Source organism: Pempheris klunzingeri, chromosome 10, assembly GCF_042242105.1.
Source record: "Pempheris klunzingeri isolate RE-2024b chromosome 10, fPemKlu1.hap1, whole genome shotgun sequence".
In the NCBI taxonomy this organism is placed as follows: domain Eukaryota; kingdom Metazoa; phylum Chordata; class Actinopteri; order Acropomatiformes; family Pempheridae; genus Pempheris; species Pempheris klunzingeri.
In genome coordinates, this window is record NC_092021.1 from 13,467,686 (window position 1) to 13,492,714 (window position 25,029).

A 25,029-nucleotide genomic window follows, 5' to 3' on the forward strand; every position below is an offset into this window, starting at 1 on the left:
GTTGTCTTTACCTGGAGCGTTCTGCATTCAACACAATATAGACACCATAACCAAACAACACTAACCTTTTCTTCAACTCACTCTGAGACGATGCCACATGAGTTTTTTGGCTGCAGGAGAACCACACTGTTTATGATAAAATAAGACTGAACTGAATCTGAACGAAGTCTTCGTTATTTTTAAGGGACAATTTTTTAAGTGTTCCCTTTCCTTGGCCATTGCAACTACAGCACAACCCTGTAATCAGGGAGAGGGATAGAGAGATAGCGAGAGGGGGAGAGGAGAGGAGGGGATCGGATTTCTCAGCCGCTCTGTACCCTAATCCTGGATTTGGAAACGGGATGAGGAGAAGGTAGGTAAGGACAAACACAGGTAATAACAGCACTGACATGGGATTGGTAGGTGGGGGTGAGCAGCTTGATAGGAAATAGGGGGCCTCATAGGTTGAGAGAGGGGTGGTTAGTTGTAGGTGGGTGGGATATAAATACCTGCAGTAGACAAGGGCGGCAAAATGCTGAGGGTATGACAGACACTGGCTTACCTGCATCTATTATAGAGAACACTAGACAGGGAGAGGCCCTAATGAGAGAAATCTCAATAGCTGAGAAACACGTTTGAGCAGATGTACCAATTATAGTAACTTTATCTTGATCACTATAAATCTTTGAGAGTCTTGACTGAGGGTACAGATGTGCCTAAAACTGCGAAGAGTTCTGGCTGAAGTGCTGACATCCGTTTCTCTTTGAAAGAGAAGGTAACCTCTCACAGTTTTCTACCTGCGTATTCCCATGTGACCTACGAGAGAACTATGCTTGACTGAACCAGGGCGAAAAGGACAAAAAAAAGAAGACGATACAAGAGGTGAAGGAAGACAAGACGCAGCGAGAAAAAGACAAGGCAGAGCAAGAGAAGGCCAAACTAGACGAGACGAAGGCAAAAGGCAAGACGCGGGAAGACGAGACTTAACAAGACGCGGCTGTCAAGGAGACAGATTTCAAGAGCACGAGACAAGACAAAGCAACGATGGGAGACAAGACTAAATAAAGCGAAAGAGCACAAAGCCAAGAAACTAATTAAGAGATCCCATCAAAATTGAGCATACCATTAGGGGCAATCGAGAGAAGCCAGAGAAGAATGGCATGCCAGGCATTCAGTGCCGACTCTTTCGCCTCGCTCGCAGGAGATTCACCCTTGCCAATCCTCATGCACCACGCCTCTACCAGTGACTGCCTGCCAGCCACCTCCCATGCTCACAACATGGTTTCTGCAGGTAAACAGGGTTCAAACGGCCTTTCGTCCTGTACTGTTTAACAGTGTGTCATTGTGTGCTAAAGGCGTTTTTATGCTTCACTTTTATGCCTCAAATTTGTTCTGCAAAAATCTTGCTTTTTAGCACATTTGCAAAGTGAGAGGGGAGCAGAAGTTTATAGTGCGTGAATGAGATGGACCGTAGCCCATGTAGTGTTGTCCTGACGTTAAAGCCCAGCTGCAGGAAGGCAGGCGTCAAACAACTTCTTCACTCTTCCACTTCAGAATCTATATGCAGAGAGGGAATTGGAATTGTGCCATTTCTTACTACGACAGAGCGCAGATGAGAGCATTTTGCAGGTTATTGCTTTGATAGCAGCTACACTATTGATTATATAGAAACTCTCATTAGGGCTGGACTCTCCTGTGAGGCTACAAGTTGCTCCTATAGATTTCTAATTGACCCAGCCACGCTCGGGCCTCCCCTTGCTGATGCCTCCTTATCAAGGCACCGTTGTGTTCTCAGGCAATAGGGAGGATGAATTGAATTGAAAAATACATTTATTCAAAGGCAATCCAAATTATGTAAATGTATCTAATCAGCTGGCTTCGCCCAGCTGTCTCTACTCAGTGGATAATTGCTTTGAGGATACGTTATCAGTATGACAAACTCCCAGAGATCTTTTTTCATGATGGAGCATTGTGGAGAAAACTTCCTGGGGGTTTTAATGCCTGCTGATTGTGATAGCTGAGAGGAGACGGGGTTAGATCACGCAGAACATTATTCATACAATACATTTATATAGCAGTTAAACATATCTTGTAAGATTTACATATCCTGATTTTTCTACTCAGACAACACTGCACTTGTGGAATTTTGCTGCAACAACATGTTGGCTTGGTCTGTTTTTTTTTTTTTTTCGATTTTCCAGTGAGTCTGTTGATGAAACGTGAAATGCAGCCATCTAAAATGAATGGAAAAATGAGTAAAATGTGAAATAATGAAAGAAGTGAAATTTGCAGTTATGGCAGGATGGTGGCACAGTGTTTTTACTGATGTTTAAGAAGACAGACTCACGGTCCTTTGTCGGATCATCACACACGACACGAGAGAACACAAAAGCTGCCTGTACACGAGTGCTGGTGGTACTGAGCCACACCATAACAATGCCAGGACACGTGTAGTAGTTCTTAAATTGAACTAAGCTGCATAAAAAGATGAATACATGAATAATTATGTAATTACCAGAGGACATGACCGCAGCAATGTTCAACTCCATTTAAATACACTTAGCCAAGGAGTGCATCCACAAAAGCAGAGGTTTTTAAGAGAGGCCTTAATCGAGCTGAGAATCTGTATCACGATCGATGTTAGCAATTAACAACGGCTCTCATTTGCCATCCCAAGATTCATTTCCCTGTTTGTAGAAGCTTTTCGTTTGGTTTGCTGCCTCTTCTGTGCTTTTCATAGGTTGATTTCAGACATCTTTTCAGAAGGTTGTGTACGGTTTGATATCTGTCACATGTTTGAGTGGCTTCATACAGCATTTAAATCTGTACCAGCAGCAATTCTATGGTGCATTTGTTTCTCCAGTGTACATAAAAATGTGCTAATTTCAGATTGTAACCACATCAGCGCTGGCATGAGGGTGAAACTCAGATATCATCATCTTTCTCTCTCTTTCTGTCTGATAAGAACGAGCTCTCTGAGCAAAGCTGACCAAAATAATTTACATTATCTTTCTGATCAGAAAAGTCAAAGAATATCTTGATTGTGCTTTAAGTGTAAAGTTTTAGTGTCAGAGAAACTGCAGGTCAGTGGTGTTAATTCTAGGTTAGGGCCACTTCCACATTTCTTTAAGACCCCCAATATTATAGAATCACACTAAGATGTCATTATCCTATTCTGAAAACCTCAAATTAGTCACTGTGGTCTGAACTGTATTTGTAGCCGAACTGTTCTCAGATCAGTTTCTCCAGGTTTTGGTTTGCTAATCTTTTGTTCTCCGGTCAACTTATAACCACATTTGTTTCCATCAGTGTCATCTGGGCTGTCACTGGGTCAGTCCTCCAAGCGCTCCCACATGCACCTGTCCACCTCATCTCTCAGCAATGCTTTTGGCAACGGCCCCCCGAGCCTACATTACCCAGTCACCCCCTGTCACTACAGCAACCAGCAAGCCACCTATGGCATGATGGCAGGTGAGTGGTGGTGATGGTAATTGTGACGGCTATTGCAAGGCTGTAAATTGTTAGTGAATCCTCCATCCAGCCGTTCTCTGTACAGCCAATCCCAGCTGCCATTGGTCGAGAGCCTGCACACCCTGGACTGGTCGCCAGTCAATCACAGGGTTGACACATAGAGACAGAAAACCATTCACACACACACTCACACCTACGGGCAATTTAGAGTCTCCAATTAACCTAACTTGCATGTCTTTGGACCGTGGGAGGAAGCCGGAGTACCCGGAGAACATGCAAAGCACGCAAACCACCGTGCTGCTCTTGTTTGCGAATCAGCTGGCAATTAATGATCAACAAGTCAGATACTCAAACAATCATTTATCAAGCAAAAATGTCACATATTCTTTAGCTCCAGCTGTAAAGATGCTCCTCTTTTTTAATTTTTCGTAAACATTTTTACTGAATGCCATTTTAGACTGTTTGTCAGACAAAACAAACAATCTGAAGATGTCATTAAGAGGTTTGAGAAATTTGTAATTTTTCACTACTGTCTGACAGTAAATGTACTGTAAAGTAATGGTGAGGGTGGTATTGATCAGACCAGGGGTGTCCAAACGTTTTTCACTGAGGGCCACATACAGAAAAACATACAAAGGGCTGGGCCACTCACTAGAAGGGAGCTATATTGCTAACTTTAATCCACTAGAGTCTAGAGTCTATCCACTAGTCTTTGCCTTGTGGGCTCTTGTTCAGGTGATCAGTGAGACTAAAAATGCCAACCAGAGAGGGACACTGAGCTCATGAAGAGGTTTGTCCTTCTCCCCCCCCCCCCCCCCCCCCGAAGCTTGACATAGTCTGTGCTAGAGCCTTGGTGCTCGAATTAACAGCCTTAACTCCACTTTCTTGCCCCTCAGTGGACACCGTAGATTCCTTTGCGCTCACCTGTCCCAGCTGGAGCCCCATCCGTCATACCTCCACACAGCTTGTCCCATTTAACTCCGATCATGCCAACTGCATCTGGCACAGCTTCAAAAACATCCTCACCCGTCGTGGTGCTCTTTAGACTGCTAACATCAAGCAGATGTTCTCCGTAATGCAAAAGTGATCGTCATTAGTTATTAGCTGTGCTCTCATCGCACACCGCGTCTGAAACTTTCTACACTCGCTCTCTTAAGTTTCCTTAATGCTGCCATTTTGGGTCACCTGTAGCACATTTCTTCTTCGGTTACTCATTTTATAGAGAAGCTGCCTCGTTCAAGACAGTTACTCCACCTAGTGGTGAGACTAAGAAGTACAATACAGTCCAGCGCAGGTTCCATGTGTGGGCCATAGTACAATACATTTTTAAAATTTCCAATGGCCAATGAAAATTAGTTTGGACACCCCTGGATCAGACAATGGCATGGATGATGACTTCACTGATATAAATTATACTGACAAAGATGAGGATTAAGAGTTTTCTGTAATCCGATTACATCAGTACATATTTATCTGTCAAAGTTGGTTTTTGGACGCTTTGAAATCAAGTCTCAGAATCCACAGACTGAGGTGGCCTGTCACTAAATTATGAAGTTATGTCTTTTATTATTTATTCAACATGTAACATAACATATATGATGATTACCATGCAGACAATGACAATTACAATAGATCTGTGATATACCGTGTATGTAATGAAGAATAAACAAATGATTGTACCTCTCTGTCTCTCTGTAGCTCAGGAGATGCTCTCTGCCAGTATTTCCCAGACTCGTATCCTGCAGACATGTGGTGTCCCTCATCCTAACATGGTGAGCGGTCCAAACCCATTACAAGGTAATGATCAAGATACACACTCTCACTGTCAGTCTATCAAACACACACACACACACACACCTCTCGAGGCGTACAGTTAAACCCAATAAATTGAGCGGATTGTGTATTACCATTTAATTTAACATCTGCGACCAGTTAAAATCTATTTCAGACTTTGATAAGTTCATCTAACACTTGAGCTCTTGAGTGCACTTGTTAAACATAACTGTCAAAGACGACTTGCCACTTCCCTCTCCGTCCTGCAGAGAGAGCGGCAACATGAATGTAGAAGTGCTTATGTGGGAACCATCAGGAGAAACTACTGGTGTTAAGAGATCTTCTGTTTTTTTCATGGCACAGGATAAGAATAAGTTATGGACACAAATTCAAGTCAGTTATTGGTCATTTTATACCTGACATATCTTAACATATATTTGACATACATTTAGCTCCAAAAAGCAGCTTTTCAATCAATCTTTTAATCTTTTTATTTTTAATATATATATTTTTTTAATTAAAATTTTTTTTTTTTTATTTGAAAGTTTTCTAATTTAAACAAAAGGGAGCTCCCCCTATTTATAACCTTTCTAAGTTTGCAACATTTCATATTAAAGCTAACAAACCAGAGTGATGATATTGATATTGCCAACTTATCTAGGCTGCGTTGATTTTCAAAGAGCCAAAATATCTGTTTTCTCAATCAGATTCCCACTATGAACAATGTGGTCCTATATTACACAACATAGTCTGGCAGAGTTGGAACTTTTATTTCACATGACAGCTTTGGAGGTGACGGGGCTCCGTTGTTAACATGTGATGTCACGTACCTCAAAGCACCCATCAAGGATTCGCTCCATTTGAATCAATTGTGATGACAGTTGTTGGGTTGTTTTCTCACATTGACAAGCCACTGACTGTCTAATCTGATCAAATCACATGCACACAATTCTGATATAGCAGGTTAGCTGTAATTTAAAGGTTGCCTTTTTACTTATAAATGATTCATGTTACCGTGACCAAGTTTTAAGAGGCTTCAAGTCACTCATTTACATTTTAACTTCTCCCTGTTCCCGTGTTTAGCTACTGAGGATCAGTGATGACATCTTGTAGTGTCAAACCACCATATGACACCATTGTAGTTTCTATGTCTGAGACATGAACACAGGCCGTAAGAATATGCAGACATATCAAACAAGTAGAGTCTATTAGACAGGATGTCACTGTACAGGTGCCCCACATACTGATGCCAGTGGGTGCTTTAAAAAGTAAAGACAAGAAAGAAAGAGTGAAGAAGATAATGATGTGTGTCCTTGTTAAAGTATAATTGAACTATTTCAATTTCATAATGATATTACCAACAGGAGACAAATACAGTGCAAAAACAATATGATTCTGGTGGCAAATAACAATTAACATTTGAGAGGAAGTAAGATGAGTTCTGTAAATGGTCAAATAAAACGGTACAGTCCATGGTGTCAGAGGCTGTGCTGACATACATTAGTGTTAAAGCTAAAACAACTGGACACATTTATTACCAGGAGGTCATTTGTCACCTTTATGAACTCAGTGTCTGCGCTCGCAAGTGACAAATTGAAGGTGCCACAAATGTGACAATCAACTTGTTTGAGATCAAGTTTGCAGCTTTCATAAATGTCCTTTTTAAAAAAAACAGGTAAACAGAATATGGGAAGATAATTACTGAGGAAAAAGGTGTTTCTTAGCTTGAAACAGGTCAAATATTATGTAACAGTTGGAGGACTACCAACTCTATAAAAAAAACACCTTAAGAAATTTAGTAGGAGGCATGTGCTAGAATCCATATGAGAAATTGCCTGAGATGAGTTGCAAAATGAACCTCGCTCAAAGCCATCAACAATAGCACTCAGCACAAGGTTATATGAGAGGAAAAGGCTGTACTATGGTTAATAGCATTAAACAGAACTCTGTAATTATGTGAACTGGACCAGACAAGGTCAAAGAAGAAATTTGCCCCTTCATTTTAAAAGCTATACAAATATATTTTTTATATTAACAACAGATAATTGTAAGTGTAATGTCAAAGGTGTCGCTTATCAGCTCTGCAGTTCTCCTCAGCTACAGCCACCTTTTCCTTTTCATGCTTGTTTACAGACGTAGCAGTCAACTGCTTCCGGCCAAAACACACCGATAGAGTTAGCTAGAGGCCAGATATTTTCCTCAGTAGTTGGTGGAGACTAAAACGGAGCAAAAATTAAAATGAATATGGAATTACATTCATCAGATGAACGGAAACAAATGCAAATATTTGCTGGACGTAACTAAATAACTGTTTGCTAAGACATTAACCATAACAATTAAATAATAATAAAATCAGTGCTGTGGTTTTAGCTTGTTCGGTGGGCAAACGAATACTAACAGCATGATGTTAGTTAGTTTGTTTTCTATCATATGCTGCCACACTCTTCGGATGTGTAGCAGCTGGAGGGTCTATGTCCATGTACACATAGGATTTGTTAAGGGGCTTGCTGCCCAGTCTATCTCCATAACAAACAAACAACTGCTGGGTGTGCCGCAGTATAGCGATATGTGCGTTCCTCAGGGAGCACCAGTGCAGGCATCAGGCTCAAATCAGCTCTTCTCTCTTTCTCCAGCAGACTGAGGAGAACAGGGGGCCTCTCGCTGAATCATCCAGGCCCTAAAAGAACTGTAGATGTTCTCAGGGGTAAAGAGTTTTGCCCCAAATCCCTCCTCAGCAATATTAAATAAATAAGGTCCAGAGATACTTTTTACAGTGTACCCTTTTCTGATGATGATGTTAACAGTAGTATCTTAACTGACAGGAATTTAAGAGGCATTCGCAAATTAAGCTCTGTGGAGAGGGACCCGAGAACTACAGCAGACTGCAGGCACACATATGACCTGCTAGACTCCAGAGTCCAATCACTGCCTGGCACACTCAGCACAAGAGAAAATCACTGGTGCATACAGTTTTAGTGCAGAATCTGCCTTATTGCTCTCCAGCTGGTGTATGGATCCGACTGAACAATTCAGTGAGTCAATGACAGCATCATTTTCTCCACTCACATTTGCAGAAGTTCACCCATTTTGCACATGGAGGATTTGCTGGCTGTTTAATATTTCTGGCACTGCAGTCCTCCAGGGAGAGCCCGAGATGGCTCAAGCACTGCTGTGATCAGGCGATATTTAGCTATAGCAGAGTTTGAAATGAAGGTTATCTTGGGTTCTTTTGAAAATATGCTGCTGTTTGCTGAATATGCTACACATGTCAATACAGCCGCAGGATTGCATAGGTTCAGCCTCGTAAGCTGAGTAGATCGATGTAAACATCATCACCCCGAGAAAAACCGATGAGTGCTTAAGCCAACAGAGTCTTGTTAAAAGATGAAAACTATGTGAATATTAATTAGTTGAGCTTCTGTGCAAGTGACCGTTCCACTCAGATTACCCTCACTGGTAAAACGGGGTAGACAAAATATTGGAAGCACAAGAGCAGAATACATTGTAAGAGCACCTCAAACTGCAGCCTTCACACAGCTGAAGAACTCCTTTATCACCGGATCTGTACATTCAGGTACTGCAGTTGTGTAATAGTAGTTTTCACTGCACTACAATCCCTCTAACACAAGAGGGGAGTGTTGCATTGCGCATTACAGACACAGTTTGAGTGATCTTGATCGTGTCAAAACCTTCATGGCGTAGTTCAGAATGAACGGAGGCCAACATTTGGACTTTAATCACAAACTGGGTTTTGCCTGTTGTCTGCTCCTTCAGAGTGATGAATATGACCCAGTTTGATTGATTGAACTTTTTAGCAAAATTGATCAATGCAGTTGTGTTTTTTTTTTTCCCCACTGCAGCTGTGTGAAGAGTGTTGAATCAATGACAAGCATCATTTACCCATCCGGTACTCTGGCTGTAATGGGTCATTAATACTTACAAAAGGAGAAAAGAAACTAGTGATTGGCAGCAACAGCCACCAGCTCGACTGCATCTAACATCCAACTGTAGAAATAATGCATTATTGAACGATGTTATTATCAAGGTTCTAATCTGTGGCAGGTTACACAAGTATGATCTAATTCTACTGAACAGAGAGCCAGTCGAGGAAAAGAGTGTTCTGGCAAGAAACGTGAATGAGTTTGTTAAATTATGGGTAAACTGCGGGGATAAATATCTGGAATATATTATGTTAAGGGACAGAGGAAAGACTATTCATCTAAACACATTCTGACCTTTCAAAGTCCACCGCACAGTCTTTATCGGTCAGGTGTGAGCTGCATCGTCTACAAAAGGGTTTGGAGAATTAATGAGCCGTCACATTTCTTCTTAAAAAAACACTCTATATTGGCTATTATAGCAAAGTGATGAGTAAACACAAAGACAAGCAGTTTTGTTTGCAGGTTCCCACAGTTCTTATTCTTAGTAGGTGAGTGTGTCTCACAGGGGCACGTCAAAGCTTTTCTGTGCTGTCAAAATAAAGGCTCTCGGGATGCACGTGGGAATAGCGGCCATGCAGCTTCCACTACCCTTCTGACAGTTTGACACCTTTTCTGACTCCCACAAACTAATCCCCCCCCCCCCTCTCCCCAGGGTCTCTTACTCCTTGCTTGTACAAGTTTCCGGATCATGGTTTAAATAGTGGTTCCTGTGCATTAAGCCACGGTTTCTCCTCGCTACCCTCGGCCTTCCTGTCGACTGATGAGGCCCCCGGGGGCCCCGCTGTTGGCGAGATGAAAACCGACGCCCAAAGGAAGAGCATGCGGGATCCAGAGGATGCCCCTGCCATGGACTCCTCACAGATACGAGAGCTGGAGATGTTTGCCAACGACTTCAAAATACGGAGGATCAAACTTGGTGAGCGTTACTGAAAAGATAATGATAACAGCTTAAAAAGATTCTCCACTATCCACCTCCACTGCATTAGATACCTTACCACAAATGTTTCTGTTGTGTTTGCACTCGATTTGCTGCTCCTCTGCTTGTGTGTACACAGAAGTATTTCTACTTCTGTTTCATTCTGGCCTTCAGGCTACACGCAGACCAACGTAGGCGAGGCTCTTGCTGCAGTGCACGGCTCAGAGTTCAGTCAGACCACGATCTGCCGCTTTGAAAATTTGCAGCTGAGCTTCAAAAACGCCTGCAAACTCAAGGCCATTCTGGCTAAATGGCTGGATGAAGCTGAGCTGGCTGGAGGTGAGTCACACACATCCACTCCACTCCATCAGCCCCATGCAGAGCATTTGTTTAAACCTAATATGGATATCTCATCTCGACAAGGTGAAATTTGTGATTCAGTGTGATAAGATGGGCCACAAATTACTGTATTATTGCCATGCTTTTTGCATGATTATGAAGTTCTACCACTGGCTTGTATATCATCTTGGACAGTGGTTCCCAACCCTTGAAGAATTAACCTCATGACCCCTCATCACATGGTGCATTCATCAGTGAGCCGTGAGCAGAGAGACTTTTCTCTTGTCAGATTGTTTCATTTGAATATTCTTTAGAGACCTGCAGAGGTCAAGACATCTTCTTTCATTTTCCCCAACCTATCCTATTAAACTAAGCTAGCAGTCACTCAATCAACCAGTAACTCTAATGAATAGTCAGCTGACCACTATTTTATTTTGTAGTAATTAAAATTCTATTCTTACTGAAAACCACAAGCACACTAAAGTGACAACATATTCGTTTTCCTTCCTGCAGCCCTGTACAGTGATAAAATAGGAATGAATGAGCGGAAAAGGAAAAGGAGAACGACCATCAGGTATGAACTGCCCAAAGCAAAGATACAACACAACATACAATTATGTTTCACGGAGTTCATCTTCTCTTCTCTATCATGTGTTCCCCACTGCAGCCTGGGAGCTAAAGAGGCTCTGGAGCGCAGCTTTATGGAAAAAAGCAAGCCATCTTCTCAGGAAATAGCCCAGATAGCCAAAGGCCTCCATCTGGAGAAGGAGGTGGTCAGAGTCTGGTTCTGCAACAGGCGCCAAAGAGAGAAACGGGTCAAAACCAGCCTCAACCTCAGCTCCTGCTTGGCCAAAATCAGTCCAAACTGCATCGCAGAGATGAGCAAATCACAAAGACCGATGGCATGACTTAAAGTTCAAGTATCTGACAGAAATCGAGTTTTACAGAAACCCTAATAATACAAAGTGCCCTCACCCTGCATTAAGCGGCTTCTGATGCATTTTTATCAATTTCACATTAAGATGAGAATTTATTCCCTGCAGTGGTGACAAAACTCAAAAAACACAATTTGCTACTCAATCATGGATCACTGTCGATTTGTAATTTGAATCCAAAGCAGCAAGCAAATGTTCATTTCATTTCAAGGGACATCCCTTGTTGCCATGTGCGACGGCTGTCTTGGTGCCATTTTGTGTTGTTGGTTTTTTCCCTTATTTACTTGAATAGAAGTGATTCTTTACATTATTTTAATCTCCCTGAGTTTAACAGAAATTCCACTAAAAACTGAATATAGATGTCAGGTGGAAGCTTTTAATATTAACAACCCATCATCTGCTGGACGTAGCATTTAAATCTTGGCTCTGCCAAGTACCAAATATAATTGAATCCAGCAGCACCAGAGTGCAGATGAGTAGTCATGTAGATCAGCCTGACCTCTGTCTGAGCTCGACTTTGAGAAGGTGTGTTCTACATTTTCATCTACATTTAACAGTCGGACTCTTTGTGTACCCGTGCTTGTGTTTGTGTCCTCTCATCGATTACCTGTCTTGTGAAAAATATTTGTTTCATTGAAGTTAATATAACCGTGGTCAAAACGGTAATATATTTAAAGTTTCACAACAATCTATTTATTTGAGATCTAATATATAATGTTGATCTACTTTGCCGAGTCCAACCTCTTTGATTTATGGTGCGAAGTCAGGGCTATGTGAAACTTTGACATTTTTCACAACAAATGAGGTCTGCTGTTTTGTCATGTTTGTTGATGTGATGATTTTGATGTTGCTGCCTTGACAAAGTGTCAAAAGAAGAAGAGGAAGAAGAACATCAGCCAGTCACAACTCTGACCTGGTTGGGATGACTGATGTGGAACGTGTAAAGTGAAGAAACAAGCTAGCACAACTCCCCCCTCTAGGCCTCTTTATTCGTCTTATATCAGGCACCATTAATTGGTGCGTGGAGGAGACAAAAATAAGAATGTCAGGTTAATAGCATCAGTGCAGAAACTGATGCCGTGTAAAAATGTATTGCAGTGCCTTCACTCAACTTTTTGACTGAGAATATCCAGCAAATATGAGAAACATATTGTAGGAGTGTCTTTCGGTTCCCAGGCACTGAAAGGTAAACCAGTTTAATTCATTTCTGACAATAAAGGAGAATTGTGTTTCATGGAAAGCTGCGTGCACCATCTCTCATTTTTACTAGTGTCATTATACTTCCCTATGAATACACATATTAGGAGAGGGAGTTTGGTCGGGAGTACAGCATGAACTGTACAATTCATGGGTGTGTCACTGGGGATCCATAACAGGAGCTAGAAGACATCTTAATTCAGGAAAAAGCAGTTCCCGCTGTGATTCATGTGCAGCTGGAGTGTTGTCAGGGGAAATAAATGCATCAGGCTCACTGAGTGCCGACGCATTTCTGAGGACGTACGGTGAAAAGTTATAGGCGGGGTACGCATAATAAGAGAAGGCTACAAAGAAGCTTCTAGGCGCCGGTATCTCGGATCTTCACTTTCAATGAATCTAGACCACAGTGGCCATCCAACTTAATTCAGTGCCAATAACTAATTAGTTTTACTGATGACTGCGCACGTTTTTTACAATTAACTACAAATAACATATATCAGAAATCTATTGAGCGTTTACTATTGACTATTTCCATGTATGACAATCAATCAGAAGCCTAAAATGCATTTTCACTGCTAATCGATTTTAGAAGTCTGCACTGCTTTACTGTGATGCCACTTTCAACACGAAGATGAATGCAGACTTGACGCTCATTGCGATGGAACTTGAGTCTGCCATTCATATGGAAATGATTGGGAACCACTGACTGCCTGCAATGAGAGTAGAAATTCAAATTACCAGTCTGAATATCTAAAAATATACAGCGTGAATTGGTCTGCATGAATGTATTTTCATTTGTGGTTGAGGTTCTTAGCTGGCATGGCGCTTTAAAGGCGAACACATAATAGAGGCTCACCAAACGGTACCTGAAGAAACTTTATTTCTTATAAAAGCCATAAATCCTTTACAGAGTCACTTTATAATGACTAAAGAAACAAAGAGGAGTACAGATACACCTTTTAAAAAGTGTGAAAATGTCCTAACCATGGAACTGCACTCAAGCAATGTCAAAATCTGTTAAAACATTGTTTCCGCTCACAATCACAACAGACTGTTAAAAGGTAGAGGAACAAATGAAAGAAACTCGATGAATTATGTGTTGAACATGTCGGATAACATGCTAGAATGAAAACATTTTCGAGTTGTTTTGGCAATGGGAATCCGCGTGGGAACAAAAGGCCAGAAAAAGACAAAGACGCAATATTAGAGGACGTCTGACGCTCTCATGAAGGTGGCTGACGTTAACAAATCACTGTATAGAGGAGTCAGATTCAGCTCTGGAGGAGAGAAAACATCTATTGGATCACAGTGTCATTTTTGGAAACCCTTCCATCACTTTGTTGCTGTGTGTGTGTGTATGTTTGTGAGTGAGGCAGCTTAAAATAACAGGCGACAGTAACTGCACAGCAGCTGAAAGAGAAGAGGGACTGCAGGACCAGTGGCATCCTACAATCACTGAGTAAATCCCACGTCCAGTATAAGATACATGATCAGATAGCAATCATCAACCAAGAGGCAAAAAGAAAAACCAATTTGATTACTCAGTAGTATCAAACTATCGATTCAAAACTCTTTGATACGCCAGGCTTTCATTAATCCTAATTTTTGTTTGATTAATTTTTCTCACAGTCTGAACAGCATGACAACATCAGCGGTGCCAATTACACGCCTTCCTTCTGATCAATCCCTCTCGGCGTCTCATGCTTTATTCAAAGTGAAGTGAAGGCCTTCCCCTGACCTGAAGACATCGCTGTCAGTTACATATTTCACATGCATACGTTATATGGCAACGAACCCAAGGGTTTTAAAAACATCATCATCATTTAGCTAATTCACCGGTCGTGTGACCAGTTGAGTTTCCTCCATTTCACTGAGTGTCCCATCTCTGACTCCCCACGATGTGTTACCCACATAACAATGAAAAGCGTGTATGCAGAACAGAGGATAGCTTGCCCCAGAGGACTGGAATCAGATGGGTTGTAAATTAGCACGGCAGCAAATACTGCCAACCACTGAGCCGTTTTTGACTACCATCTTACATTTTACTCATTAAAGTTGCTGGAGAAAGAGCATCCATCTTGAAAACTGACGGATTATATGACTGACTCATCCGAAAACATCAGATGGGAAAAGCCACTTTTCCAAGGTCACGTTACTGTAGCCCTTATAAACACAGAGATGGGTGGTAAACAACAGTGTGGGTGGTTCAGAGCTCTTTAGGTCAAGCTTCTATTATTGGTCCACCTTCAGGCTGCGGCCACTTCAGTGTTACAATAAATATTATCTTCGCATAAATAGATCAGATGTTCTGCCCTACTGATCTGTAAGGCAACCCGCCGAACAACATTTACATATGTTTGTGTTAATATAAAGTTTGCATGCCTTTGAATGTCTTAATGTGAGTGTGTGTCCGTGTGCAACCTTTGCTACACCTGTGTGTTTGAAAGAGTCCGTATCAATCAGTTGTAATGCTGCACATGTTTAGGTCACGAACATGTGAACGTTAATGCATAGAGGACATTTAATCCACTCCCAGAGCTCGGAGCTGTCTCTCGATGTCGTCGTCAGAGATGGTGGCTTGTTTGGAGGAGGCGGCAGCGCCGGGGAGACTCGATCCTGCAGCTGGAGCTTTCACCATCTGGGAACACACATGGGCAGAAATATTCCATCAGCAGTTCTCACACACACACACACACACACACACACACACACAGCACTTGTAAGATTGGCTGCAATGTACAGCTGCCTACTGTCACTATTCAGATTGGATCCCAATTCGTGTTAATTATACTGGAAAACTATTAACTCCACATTAGGATTCGTATTGCATAAAGACTTTGTCATGTCCCTTTAAATGACTAAAACCCACCTCAGCTGTACTGCAAGTGGGAATCAGTTACACAAGCATTACTTTTTTTTTTACTGCATCAATCTTCCTTCATTTGTAAGAGAATTTGTAAGAAATGGCTTTTCAGGTTTCTTTAATGTCTTCTTTGAAAGTACAACTTTCCAGGTTTGTCAGTTTACAGTCAAATGTTTTCTGTGCTGCAACATTTTCAAGGCTTTCTAACTGATATTATTAAAGTGTTACAACAATCTGGTACCCACTATTAGAAACCCACTGTTAAATTATGTGAATCTCAATTTAAACTTTATATTAAATGACCTTTGTCAAGCCATTTCCTGGATTTGTTATTTTCCATACTTTCCACTGAATATGACAATTACACATATGACTACTCACTAACTTACATGAGATTCTCCCAAACCACCATAGTTTTACTAGTCTTGTAATTTCCATCCAGCTTAAGGGTTGACTGAAAACACTTTTACTGTTTTGCTTTTCCAAGAAAAGTGCCTCACACGAGAGCATTCAGAGGATGATCTGCTCGGCCTTTTATTGTGATCGAGCAGCTTTGCAGGTTTTTAATGAAGCTTGCGTCTTTGTTCTCTCCAGCTGTGGGCTTGTTTATGGAACAAATTGTGGGTTTGTGCCTTGTGTTATGAGAGGTAATAACTCATGCAGCCCCCCAGGGGGAGCCAGACATGCAGCAGATGGGCAGCCTGGCAGTTACACAGACTACAGCATGCAGAGTTAGAAGAGCTGAGGGCGAGCCCCACCATGTGGCAGCTGGAACACATTTTATCTGTGGAGTAAAAGCCATGTGGAACACTTTTGGTTCAGTACGTGTTGCTGGGGGATGTGTACTCCATTAAGACTAGTTACATGTGTTAAAATGTGCTGTAAAACGTATGTTTTCTCATTTTATTTCACTTTAGAATAAATACAATAGGTTTTGCCCACAGGCTTTAAAGTGTTTTCCAACAGTAGGTAGTAAAAACTTAAAGTTTGAATTTCTTACCTTTCCTGAGATCTCAATGCCGATCTCATCCAGAACCTGGTTGACAATGTCCTGGGACTCCTCTTCATCCCCAGACTCATCAAAGATGTCATCCAAAGTGTCGTTGACTGGACAGATAGTGAGACAGGACAGACAGCTCAATTAAGTACAAGTCAGAGACATTGATCTTCCCTGACAGTTTGGAGTGAGATAGATAAACTGTTGCATTCACACTAGTAAATGTGTGTGCAGTATTGTGTTTAAGTAGCCTCTCTATGTAACGTACATGTCACAATCATACTTTCATATCGCTCTTTGCATTAACAAAACAGAACGTCATTCGTTAATATGACGTATCCTGACAATGTGGTTAGCTGTATGTGTGTCTGTGTGTGTGTGTGTGTGTGTGTGTGTGTGTGTGTGTGTGTGTGTGTGTGTGTGTGTGTGTGTGTGTGTGTGTGTGTTTCATGCGTCCGTACTCATGTCCTCCGTCATGCCCATCTTCATGTTCTCCTTCTGGAAGTCCTGCATCGTCTTCAGGGTCTTCTGTGGATCCATCTTTTTATTCACTGCTTGCATTGTCTGCACACATTATCAAGAGAAGGTTAGAGGATTAATGTTGAGGTTTTAAGCAAAGAGAAGCAACATACCGACCTGTAACATGAAACAAATGGATGCAGCAAATGAGTGAGACCTTCATGCTGGACTTTTATAGCAACTTCCTGTATTACTTCTTACACGGGCTGCTTTTTCAACTAATTTAAGCTGGTTGTTAAGTTTGTCTCACATTGTTGTCACACAGAGGACCTTTATTCTCAGAGAAAACGCTCTTGGCAATTTACCTTTGATATTTCAGGCAAGGAAGTTGGAGCAAATTTCAGATGATCCCTCCACTTATTACAAATTAGCATGTGTCCCAAGGACATGTTATATATTATATATTAGGTTGCAATAGAGCTTTAAAAGACTTCCTCTGCATTCATTAGCACGTAGGAAAGTATTAAAAAATAAAACAAAGACTAAATCACAAATTATGCATCTCTTTCCTTCCTGTGAAAGATCAGCACAAACGCTGAGCCTAACACAACCGATAAGAGCTATCCCCGTCTCCGCTTTACTGTCACTGACGTGCTACTCTAAACCGTACTAAGCCCTGGTTATGACCATGGTGCTGCACTACTTATTAAAATAGACTGATTGTAACTTTTTTCTGGGAGAATCTGTGTATAAACAAACTTTGTGCAAGTCTGACATAAAACAATTAGCACATCGTCTCTGAAACAGCCACACACCGACCTCATCACACTCCATTAATCTGAAGCCTAATTATATTTGACCCATCTATGTTTGCTAGGTCTGATTCTGTACAGTACATCGCTCCTGGCCAATTACTACCTCTCACACTTCATTAACGACGACGCCACAAGACTCAGCTTTAAATATGCACAGATCCCACATCAACGCTTTAATTACAACACTAAAATATTGATAGAATAAACACTGAAACTAATTCACATGCAAACAGACGCACACCCAACCTGTCTAACAGTGAGCTGAATATAGTGGATATCAAATGTCTATTAATCAAAGCATTAGTCTGAGTATTTTAAAACCTGACCACAGACCAGCTGAAGTGGTCCAGGGTCCAGGATCTTACCTTGGCCGTGGTGGACATGGCACCGGCCATCTTCATTTGGGAGTTCATGACCTTTGTCTGCGTGGACATGGACGTGACTTTGGAGCTGACAGCGTACGTGCGGTTCATCTGCTTCCTCAGCTGGACCAACTGTTTGGCGAGAATCTTACACGCCTCCCTGTTACCGCTCTTTGCCATTTTCTTGATTTCTGCCTCCTGGAAGGTGAAGCGGAGAGTTTGGGATAGAACACTAACAAGACTCTCAACTTGAGAGCATAAACATTAACTGAATGTGAATTTTAGCTTGAGCAATGTCAGCATGCAAGCTTGGAATCAACTCCAAGACATACGTATCCCATCTTTACCTCCTCTTGGCATGTTTTTTTTAAAAAAAAGCAGTTTTCACATATCAATGTTACTTCTTAGAGTACAATGTAGTACTTTTATGTACACTTTTTTTTTCTATTATCGTCTTGACCAGAACTCCCTGGCAGAAGAGATATTGTACCCTAATATTGTAGATATTTTAACCCTAAACCCTTCCTGGTTAACTAAAACAATAAAAAATGTTAAAACGTACAATTACTGTCCGTGTGCACAAAATACGAATGAAAATTGTAAGAATGGAGTCTGTGATCAAAATTACAAAATGCTAGTGTCTGACAGAAAAGAAACCAGTAGCAGCTCTAAATTGTAGTTCAGTTACAGTGTCAATAACTGGAACAAATCCACTGCGGCTACTAACGGCCTTTACAGATCAGCTGTAGTGGAGCAGATACCTAAGACAACACATACATTTATTTTCACAGTAATATTTTGTGAACCCGTTGGTGTCAGTGAGTACCGCCGATGTTCAATCTGTTTCGACAATACGACATGCTTCACCATGTCAAAAGCCTCATTAAAGTCTTGGAGAAGCAGGATGGAATAATTCGCAGCCTTATTTAGCTGCAAGGAGATCATTGGTAACCCAGAAGAACAGAGTCTGAATGGGCACCGATGCCATATTTGAATTTTTACATTTTAAACATCCATCTCTTGTTTCCACCATCTTGAGTGACATTTACGACTCTGAGGGCTTTAGTAGAGTATACTGTGTACTCATTATTATGTAACTTATCTGTGCTGCAACTGATAATGTGACCTGTAAAGTGCTACTATGATTTCCTCTTACTAACACACACACACAAACAAACAAGTGCTAATGCATGTATAGGCACACTATGTATTGATAAACAAATGTATCCACAAAGCTCCCTAGAGACCAACGTGTTGGCAAATATAGACAAAGTAAATAAAGTCACGTGGATCAGGCCTAACACACTGGCAAGTAAATACACGCTTTTAGCTTTCGTAAACATCAGAAAACACACTGATGCCCACAGGGATCCTGTGTGTGGGCACGAGTGTGAGTGAGCATCCCAGGAGACAAGAGTGGAGCTGCAGGTTACGGTAAGCTAGCAAGGCCTCTCAGCAGCGCTACGTAGGACGGCCCCAGCATATGCTGTTTATTTCTTGTGTGCGAGCTAAAAGCATCTTCAGGAAATAACAATCAATTATTAACGTTTGACAAAGCAACAGACATCCCCCACTCAGCTCAGTGTCTCTCTGTTTCACTCTCTCTCTCTCTCTCTCTCTCTCACACACACCAGAGATGTGATTTAGGTTCAATCTGTATCAAAGTTATTATAGTTTTGTATTTTCCAGTTTTCCCGGTCACGCAGACGTCCAAGTCTTGAGTAACAGATTCACCAGCGTCTCCTCAGGTTGGTTGTGTTGACAAATTTGACCAAACTGACAAAGACTAAAACTAAAGACATCCCTTATATATTCTTATTTTTTTCAGCACACAATATTCATACAATTTTATTTTTTTCAGTTATAAAAATGTTTTTAGTTCAGTTTCGTTTACTATAATGACCTCGGTCTGTATTTGCCTGCTTGTGAGCAGAAAAAAGCATGTCAATGTAATGGAGAAAAAAAAACTGTCTGAGAAAGGAAAAAAGGCACAGTGACAATTATAATGTCAAATGTCAAACTATTATGTGGGGAATAAAAAACTATGAATGCTTTCACAGAGAAAAGACAGATGAGAGCAGTGGGCCTGCTGCTACAGATGTGAAGCCCATAATGTCTTATTTAATGCCCTGGCAGAAAAGGAGGAAGGTGGTGAAGGGCTATGATGGATGGATACAGCAGTGCTCTCCAAGACATGACAGAAAACAGCACATACATGTGAGGCTGTCAAACTCAAGCACTTTTCAAGCATTTTCAATGTGTATTTTCAAGGTTTTCCAGCATTTTTGTTTCAGGAAGCTAAATTTCACACAATTTAATATATCAAGGACTTATGCATGCCCAGGAAATCATAATCATAATGCATAAGTCAGTCTGTGGACAATTAAATATACTCAAATCAATCAGGCTATTCCCGACTTATTTAATTATTTATCTAATAAACAACAGATTCAGTCAGATAGTGATGTATTATATTAATTTCAAGCTATTTCAAGCAATTTATTCAAAATCCAGGCGACTTTTCAAACCTCAAAAAGACCACAATACAAGTATTTAAGGATTTCCAGCCAAATTTCATACAATTTAATATGTCATGGACTTAAGCATGCCCTGGTTTCCTGAATGTGGACCTTCTTGACATGTTTCCATTGTCTTTCTAATTTATTAAGTCCTATTAAACTACATGGAAAATGCCCTGCACCATTTTTATGCTGCATGTGCATGTGAATTCATGTGTGTGTACAGCATCACATTTAAAGCATATATGGTGAGGAGCAACAGACAGTCATGATTGTGCTAAATTGTAAATATAGGTCATTTCCATTTCTTAGCGAAAGTATCTTTTATTCAGAACGTGCGACAAAGCTCCAGAAAATACAAGACTAATTAGCGGAAACCATTAATGAGGAATAAAACTATGGTTCCCCGGGGAGGCAATTATGTCCTGTATGATATTTACTTAATACAGCAGAGGGGAGAGGACACAGCCGTCTTCTTTCATCTTTCAGAGAGAGGAAATGTTCTGCGCGCTTGTGAATATAGCCTTGCCATGCAACTCTGTGTGAATGTGTGTGTGTGTGAGAGAGAGAGAGAGAGCCTGAAGCAAAGTCACTACATCAGATAATTCTTGTCCATTCATTTACACCTATTAGCCAATAAGGCTCAATTCCATATCTTATAAAGTGGATGTAATATGCATCTCTAGTGTGTGTGTGTGTGTGTGTGTGTGTGTGTGTGTGTGTGTGTGTGTGTGTGTGTTGGGAAAACAAGGGGGTCTTAATGAAGCATTGATGCAATATGTAGAAATCTATGGAAAATGCCTAGTGTAGATATACTTCTGTTCCTCAGACTCTGTGTGTGTGTGTGTGTGTGTGTGTGTTCCCACCATTTGTTTCTCCTGTTTCTCCAGCGCTGCTCTGTCCCTGGCGATCTGTCTCTGGGTGCCACGCAGCTCCTTCGACTGTTCCTTGATTATGTCTTTGGAGATCGACAGAAGGGGAGAAAGATCAGATCATACTTCAACGTTGCTGAACATCTATTAAAACACCCAAGTACTTCCTTTAGATAGCAAAATGCAAATACATCTGCTCATGTGATTATATAGGTGAAATTCTACTTTTCAGCTTATCAAATATGTATAATTTCACATCAGCTGCATTTCGACCAGGAAGTCAAGAGACAACACTTTGGCTCGGACAAAAGTCTTCCTTTTTTTTTTTGACCCTCACTTTGTGATGACTCTCCCAAAAGAAAAAAAAAATACACAGCTATGTGCTATGTGTAGTGGTGGTAAGATAACTCCAGTCTCAAAATCTGGCATCAGTCATGACTTGCATAGTCTGCATAATCAGAAGCTGACAGCTGAACAGAAAGACCAGCAGCAAGAATGTGGACTGCTATCTGTTTTCTCCTTCTGTTTGCTTACTTTCTACCATTTCATCTTTTTTCCCCTTTAGGTATCCTCAGAGCAGTACAGGTGAAATGGTGAAAAAAAAATGCCTGGAAATTCTGTACAGATGATTATGTTCTCAATTGAGACATCATTGCATGTATTGTTCAAAGCAGTCAGAAAGGGCAGGGTCTATGTCAGCTGCACGGCTTTGGAAGAAATCTAAAACATCTATTCAGTGGCTTAATGGCGAGCGGCCACATGCACGCGAAATACCACAGATAATAAGCAGGGAATTGGGAATGCTTACTGACACTGCCAACTGGGGAAGTGGTTGGAGAGCTCACACCAATTTTGAGTCAGCTCTACACACCCACACCCACAAACACAAAGTGGCATCATGTGAGATAATGTATGACCCTGAAGTCACACATTCATCCATGACTTCTGAGTGAGGAATAACCAAAGCAATCAGTGTCACACACACTCTCACACACACATTTAGGACCTCCGAAGAGAAAAGAAATACAGTTGCACTTGTGGCACTTTCAGTAAAGACTCTTTACATTATAGACTGGGCACCAACTACAAAGAAAGAAAAAAAAAAAAGAAATTCTCTGGAATCAGCTGCTGTATAGCGCAATTCAGATTCAGTCTAAATTCAGAGGTGCTTTTGGATGCTGCAATAATAAATATACAATATAGATTCATGATGAATAAGTTGATAAATTAGTGAGTAAATATGAAATCAATCTTATCATATAGCCCAAAATAAAAAATTCAAATTTGAAGATTAACACCTCAAAAACCATTTAATAAGGGGCATTTAAAAAAAGAAAAATGAACCTCAGCAAAAGCAACAGAGGAGGGATCCTCTTCCAGGATAGATGGGCACAATAGACGAGTACACAACCAGACACCGAATAAAAGGTTCTCTGAGAAGATTTGTCAAGTTTAGAAATAATATTGGAGAAAAATCATGAAGAACTGAACAATACATTTCCAACTCTTATGCTATAATATTATAAGAAAAAGCAAACCACTGCCAAAAATGCTTATTATTTCTAAAAAGTTCAGCAGTCATGACCTCAGTCAAGACACGTCAGTGCGTTGGACCACTTGTGGGTACGACGCATGTATACGTGTAAGGTGACGTGGCGCCAACGTCTCGAAGTGGGAGGGATGTCGTCCTACAAATACGTGTGATCTAACCCCCCCTCCACTCCTCCATTCGCCAAATAACCAGAAACCACTTCAGCCACCCTACCCAGGGCAACAACGAAAAATACTGCGCCCAGCGTGTGAGAGATGAGAGAAATTAAGAACATGGGATGGAGACTGCGAAATGTCACTGATGAGAGGACCCGTGGCGTGGAGGCAACACAGCCCAGTAAGTAGAGTGTGCAGATGATCGGGATGGGTGAAACTGGAATGACAACGATGGGAGGAGTAATGTAGGTAGGCAGTGCTGTGAAAAGATTTGCCTAAACCAAGGGAGCCAATTTTTAAATCTGTAGATAATATATCTAAATATTTCTGTGAATTCCTTCACACAAATAAATTTGGGGTGCTGAAGGGGTGAAGCTTAATCTGAAATCCAGCCCTGTGAGTCAATCTAATCAGTGTTAGAAATAGAAGAATGGATCCAAAGGAAAGCGTTTCCTTTTCTGACCTTGTGAGGCTGATTACCTAGCCTGGGGAAAAATACTTAAACATTTAGATTGAAAGGCTTTCCACAATTTTGGCACTACTGTATATTACAGTTCAAAATGACCCACTAATTACCAAAGGACAGCATGACATGATTTCATATTTTAGCAGCCTTCAGCCCTCAGCATTACAAAACTGTATCACACAGGTAAAGTGAAGGTATTTTATCACAGCAGGTGTCAAACATAAATGTACAATAAGCTCAATTGATGCGTTTACAAGACAGAAAATGTGAGTTTTGGATGGAAATGAGCCCTTAGATTAAGATAAATAAATAAAAAACAAATCACAGAACACAAACCTTAAGACAAATATATGTCCATTTGACATGACATCTCTAAAGTTTTGACATTTTTCATGATGATTGGAGCTCATTTTTCCGGTTTCTGCCATTGGAAACAATTACTTAACCTTAGCTCTGGTGTAGCGATACAAAAGCACCTTCTTCTCATGTAGCTACCGATGAGAGGTTCAGGTTTCTAACGACAGCGCTTATTGTTGTTTAGACACTGGAGTGCAGCTAGCTTTACAAATAGCATGCACACCTAAGCTACATTGAGTTTGGCAGCGCTGGTTTTAGACTTCAGTCAGCAACGTGACTGTTGACTCGACGACACCCAGAAACCGGCTTAACAAGTTGGCGTTTAATGGGGATAGCTAATTTAAGAAGGGAACAACACAGCGGTGAGTTACACCGGGCTAAAAACAAGTTAGCTAGCTTTTCACACGGAGCAAACTTACCATCGACAGTCTTCTTTTTGAAGAGGTGAGCCATGTCGCTGCTTTGTTTTAACTTTAATACCTGATGTAGCTCCTGTAGTGATATGCCAGGCGGGTCCTAGTGTTAGTACCGCCGTGTGTTCGTCACAGCGGGGCGGTGGGTCAGTTTAGCGGCTCCGGCTTCCTGCTTGAGTTTCTGCTCTCGGACTTCCTCCTCAGCTGACTGACTCAACGGCTGCACGTGACGTCACGGCGGAACTCTCACGCTGCCTTCGCGTGTACCTCGTAAAATGTCCCATCATTACAGAAACCACATCAGGATGGTGTCACCCGTCTATTTTATGTTAAACTATTAGTCGTGTACATGTCTTGACTACGGAGGTACGTCACCTGAGTACTAACGTGTATGTTTGGACCCAGACATGCGTGTGTACATGTACAGGGTCTGAACGGGAATACGTAAAATAATGGCACCCCTGTTGTCATCGTAGTAGCACCTTGAAAAGTGGCCACTGTATGGGAAAGAAATCCTATTCAATATGCTTAAAATGTCAAGCAAAGACATCAGGTATTTTTTAGCACTCTTTTGGTGTATTCATGCCCAATATATGTGATCTTGCAATATTCCATGCAGTACCTGAAGGCAGCATTAGCAGAGGACCT

General features: G+C 41.2%; 2 protein-coding genes across 2 annotated transcripts; one reads left to right on the forward strand and one right to left on the reverse strand.

The window, feature by feature from the left end:
• Window positions 1–1,134: 1,134 nt before the first annotated feature.
• Window positions 1,135–11,327, forward strand: pou1f1 (POU class 1 homeobox 1). Its single transcript, XM_070838356.1, has 7 exons — window positions 1,135–1,270; window positions 3,289–3,450; window positions 5,149–5,247; window positions 9,817–10,080; window positions 10,255–10,419; window positions 10,933–10,993; window positions 11,087–11,327. The coding sequence occupies exons 1-7, from the start codon at window positions 1,135–1,137 to the stop codon at window positions 11,325–11,327; spliced, it is 1,128 nt and encodes a 375-aa protein (XP_070694457.1).
• Window positions 11,328–14,138: 2,811 nt separating this feature from the next.
• chmp2ba (charged multivesicular body protein 2Ba) lies at window positions 14,139–24,572 on the reverse strand. Its single transcript, XM_070838629.1, has 6 exons — window positions 24,388–24,572; window positions 21,433–21,524; window positions 18,051–18,245; window positions 16,873–16,975; window positions 16,415–16,521; window positions 14,139–15,189 (listed from the first exon to the last, which is right to left on the reverse strand). The coding sequence occupies exons 1-6, from the start codon at window positions 24,419–24,421 to the stop codon at window positions 15,073–15,075; spliced, it is 648 nt and encodes a 215-aa protein (XP_070694730.1). The 5' UTR covers window positions 24,422–24,572; the 3' UTR covers window positions 14,139–15,072.
• Between the last annotated feature and the right edge of the window lie 457 nt (window positions 24,573–25,029).

Coding starts and splice junctions, on each gene's coding strand:
- pou1f1 (XM_070838356.1), top strand. CDS start 1,135: ATGGCATGCCAGGCATTCAGTGCCGACTCTTTCGCCTCGCTCGCAGGA. Junction 5,248..9,816: donor CGGTCCAAACCCATTACAAG/GTAATGATCAAG, acceptor CCCTCTCCCCAG/GGTCTCTTACTCCTTGCTTG. Junction 10,994..11,086: donor AAAAGGAGAACGACCATCAG/GTATGAACTGCC, acceptor TCCCCACTGCAG/CCTGGGAGCTAAAGAGGCTC.
- chmp2ba (XM_070838629.1), bottom strand. CDS start 24,421: ATGGCTCACCTCTTCAAAAAGAAGACTGTCGATG. Junction 16,976..18,050: donor CCATGTCCACCACGGCCAAG/GTAAGATCCTGG, acceptor TAATGTGTGCAG/ACAATGCAAGCAGTGAATAA. Junction 15,190..16,414: donor GCATTGAGATCTCAGGAAAG/GTAAGAAATTCA, acceptor GTGTGTTCCCAG/ATGGTGAAAGCTCCAGCTGC.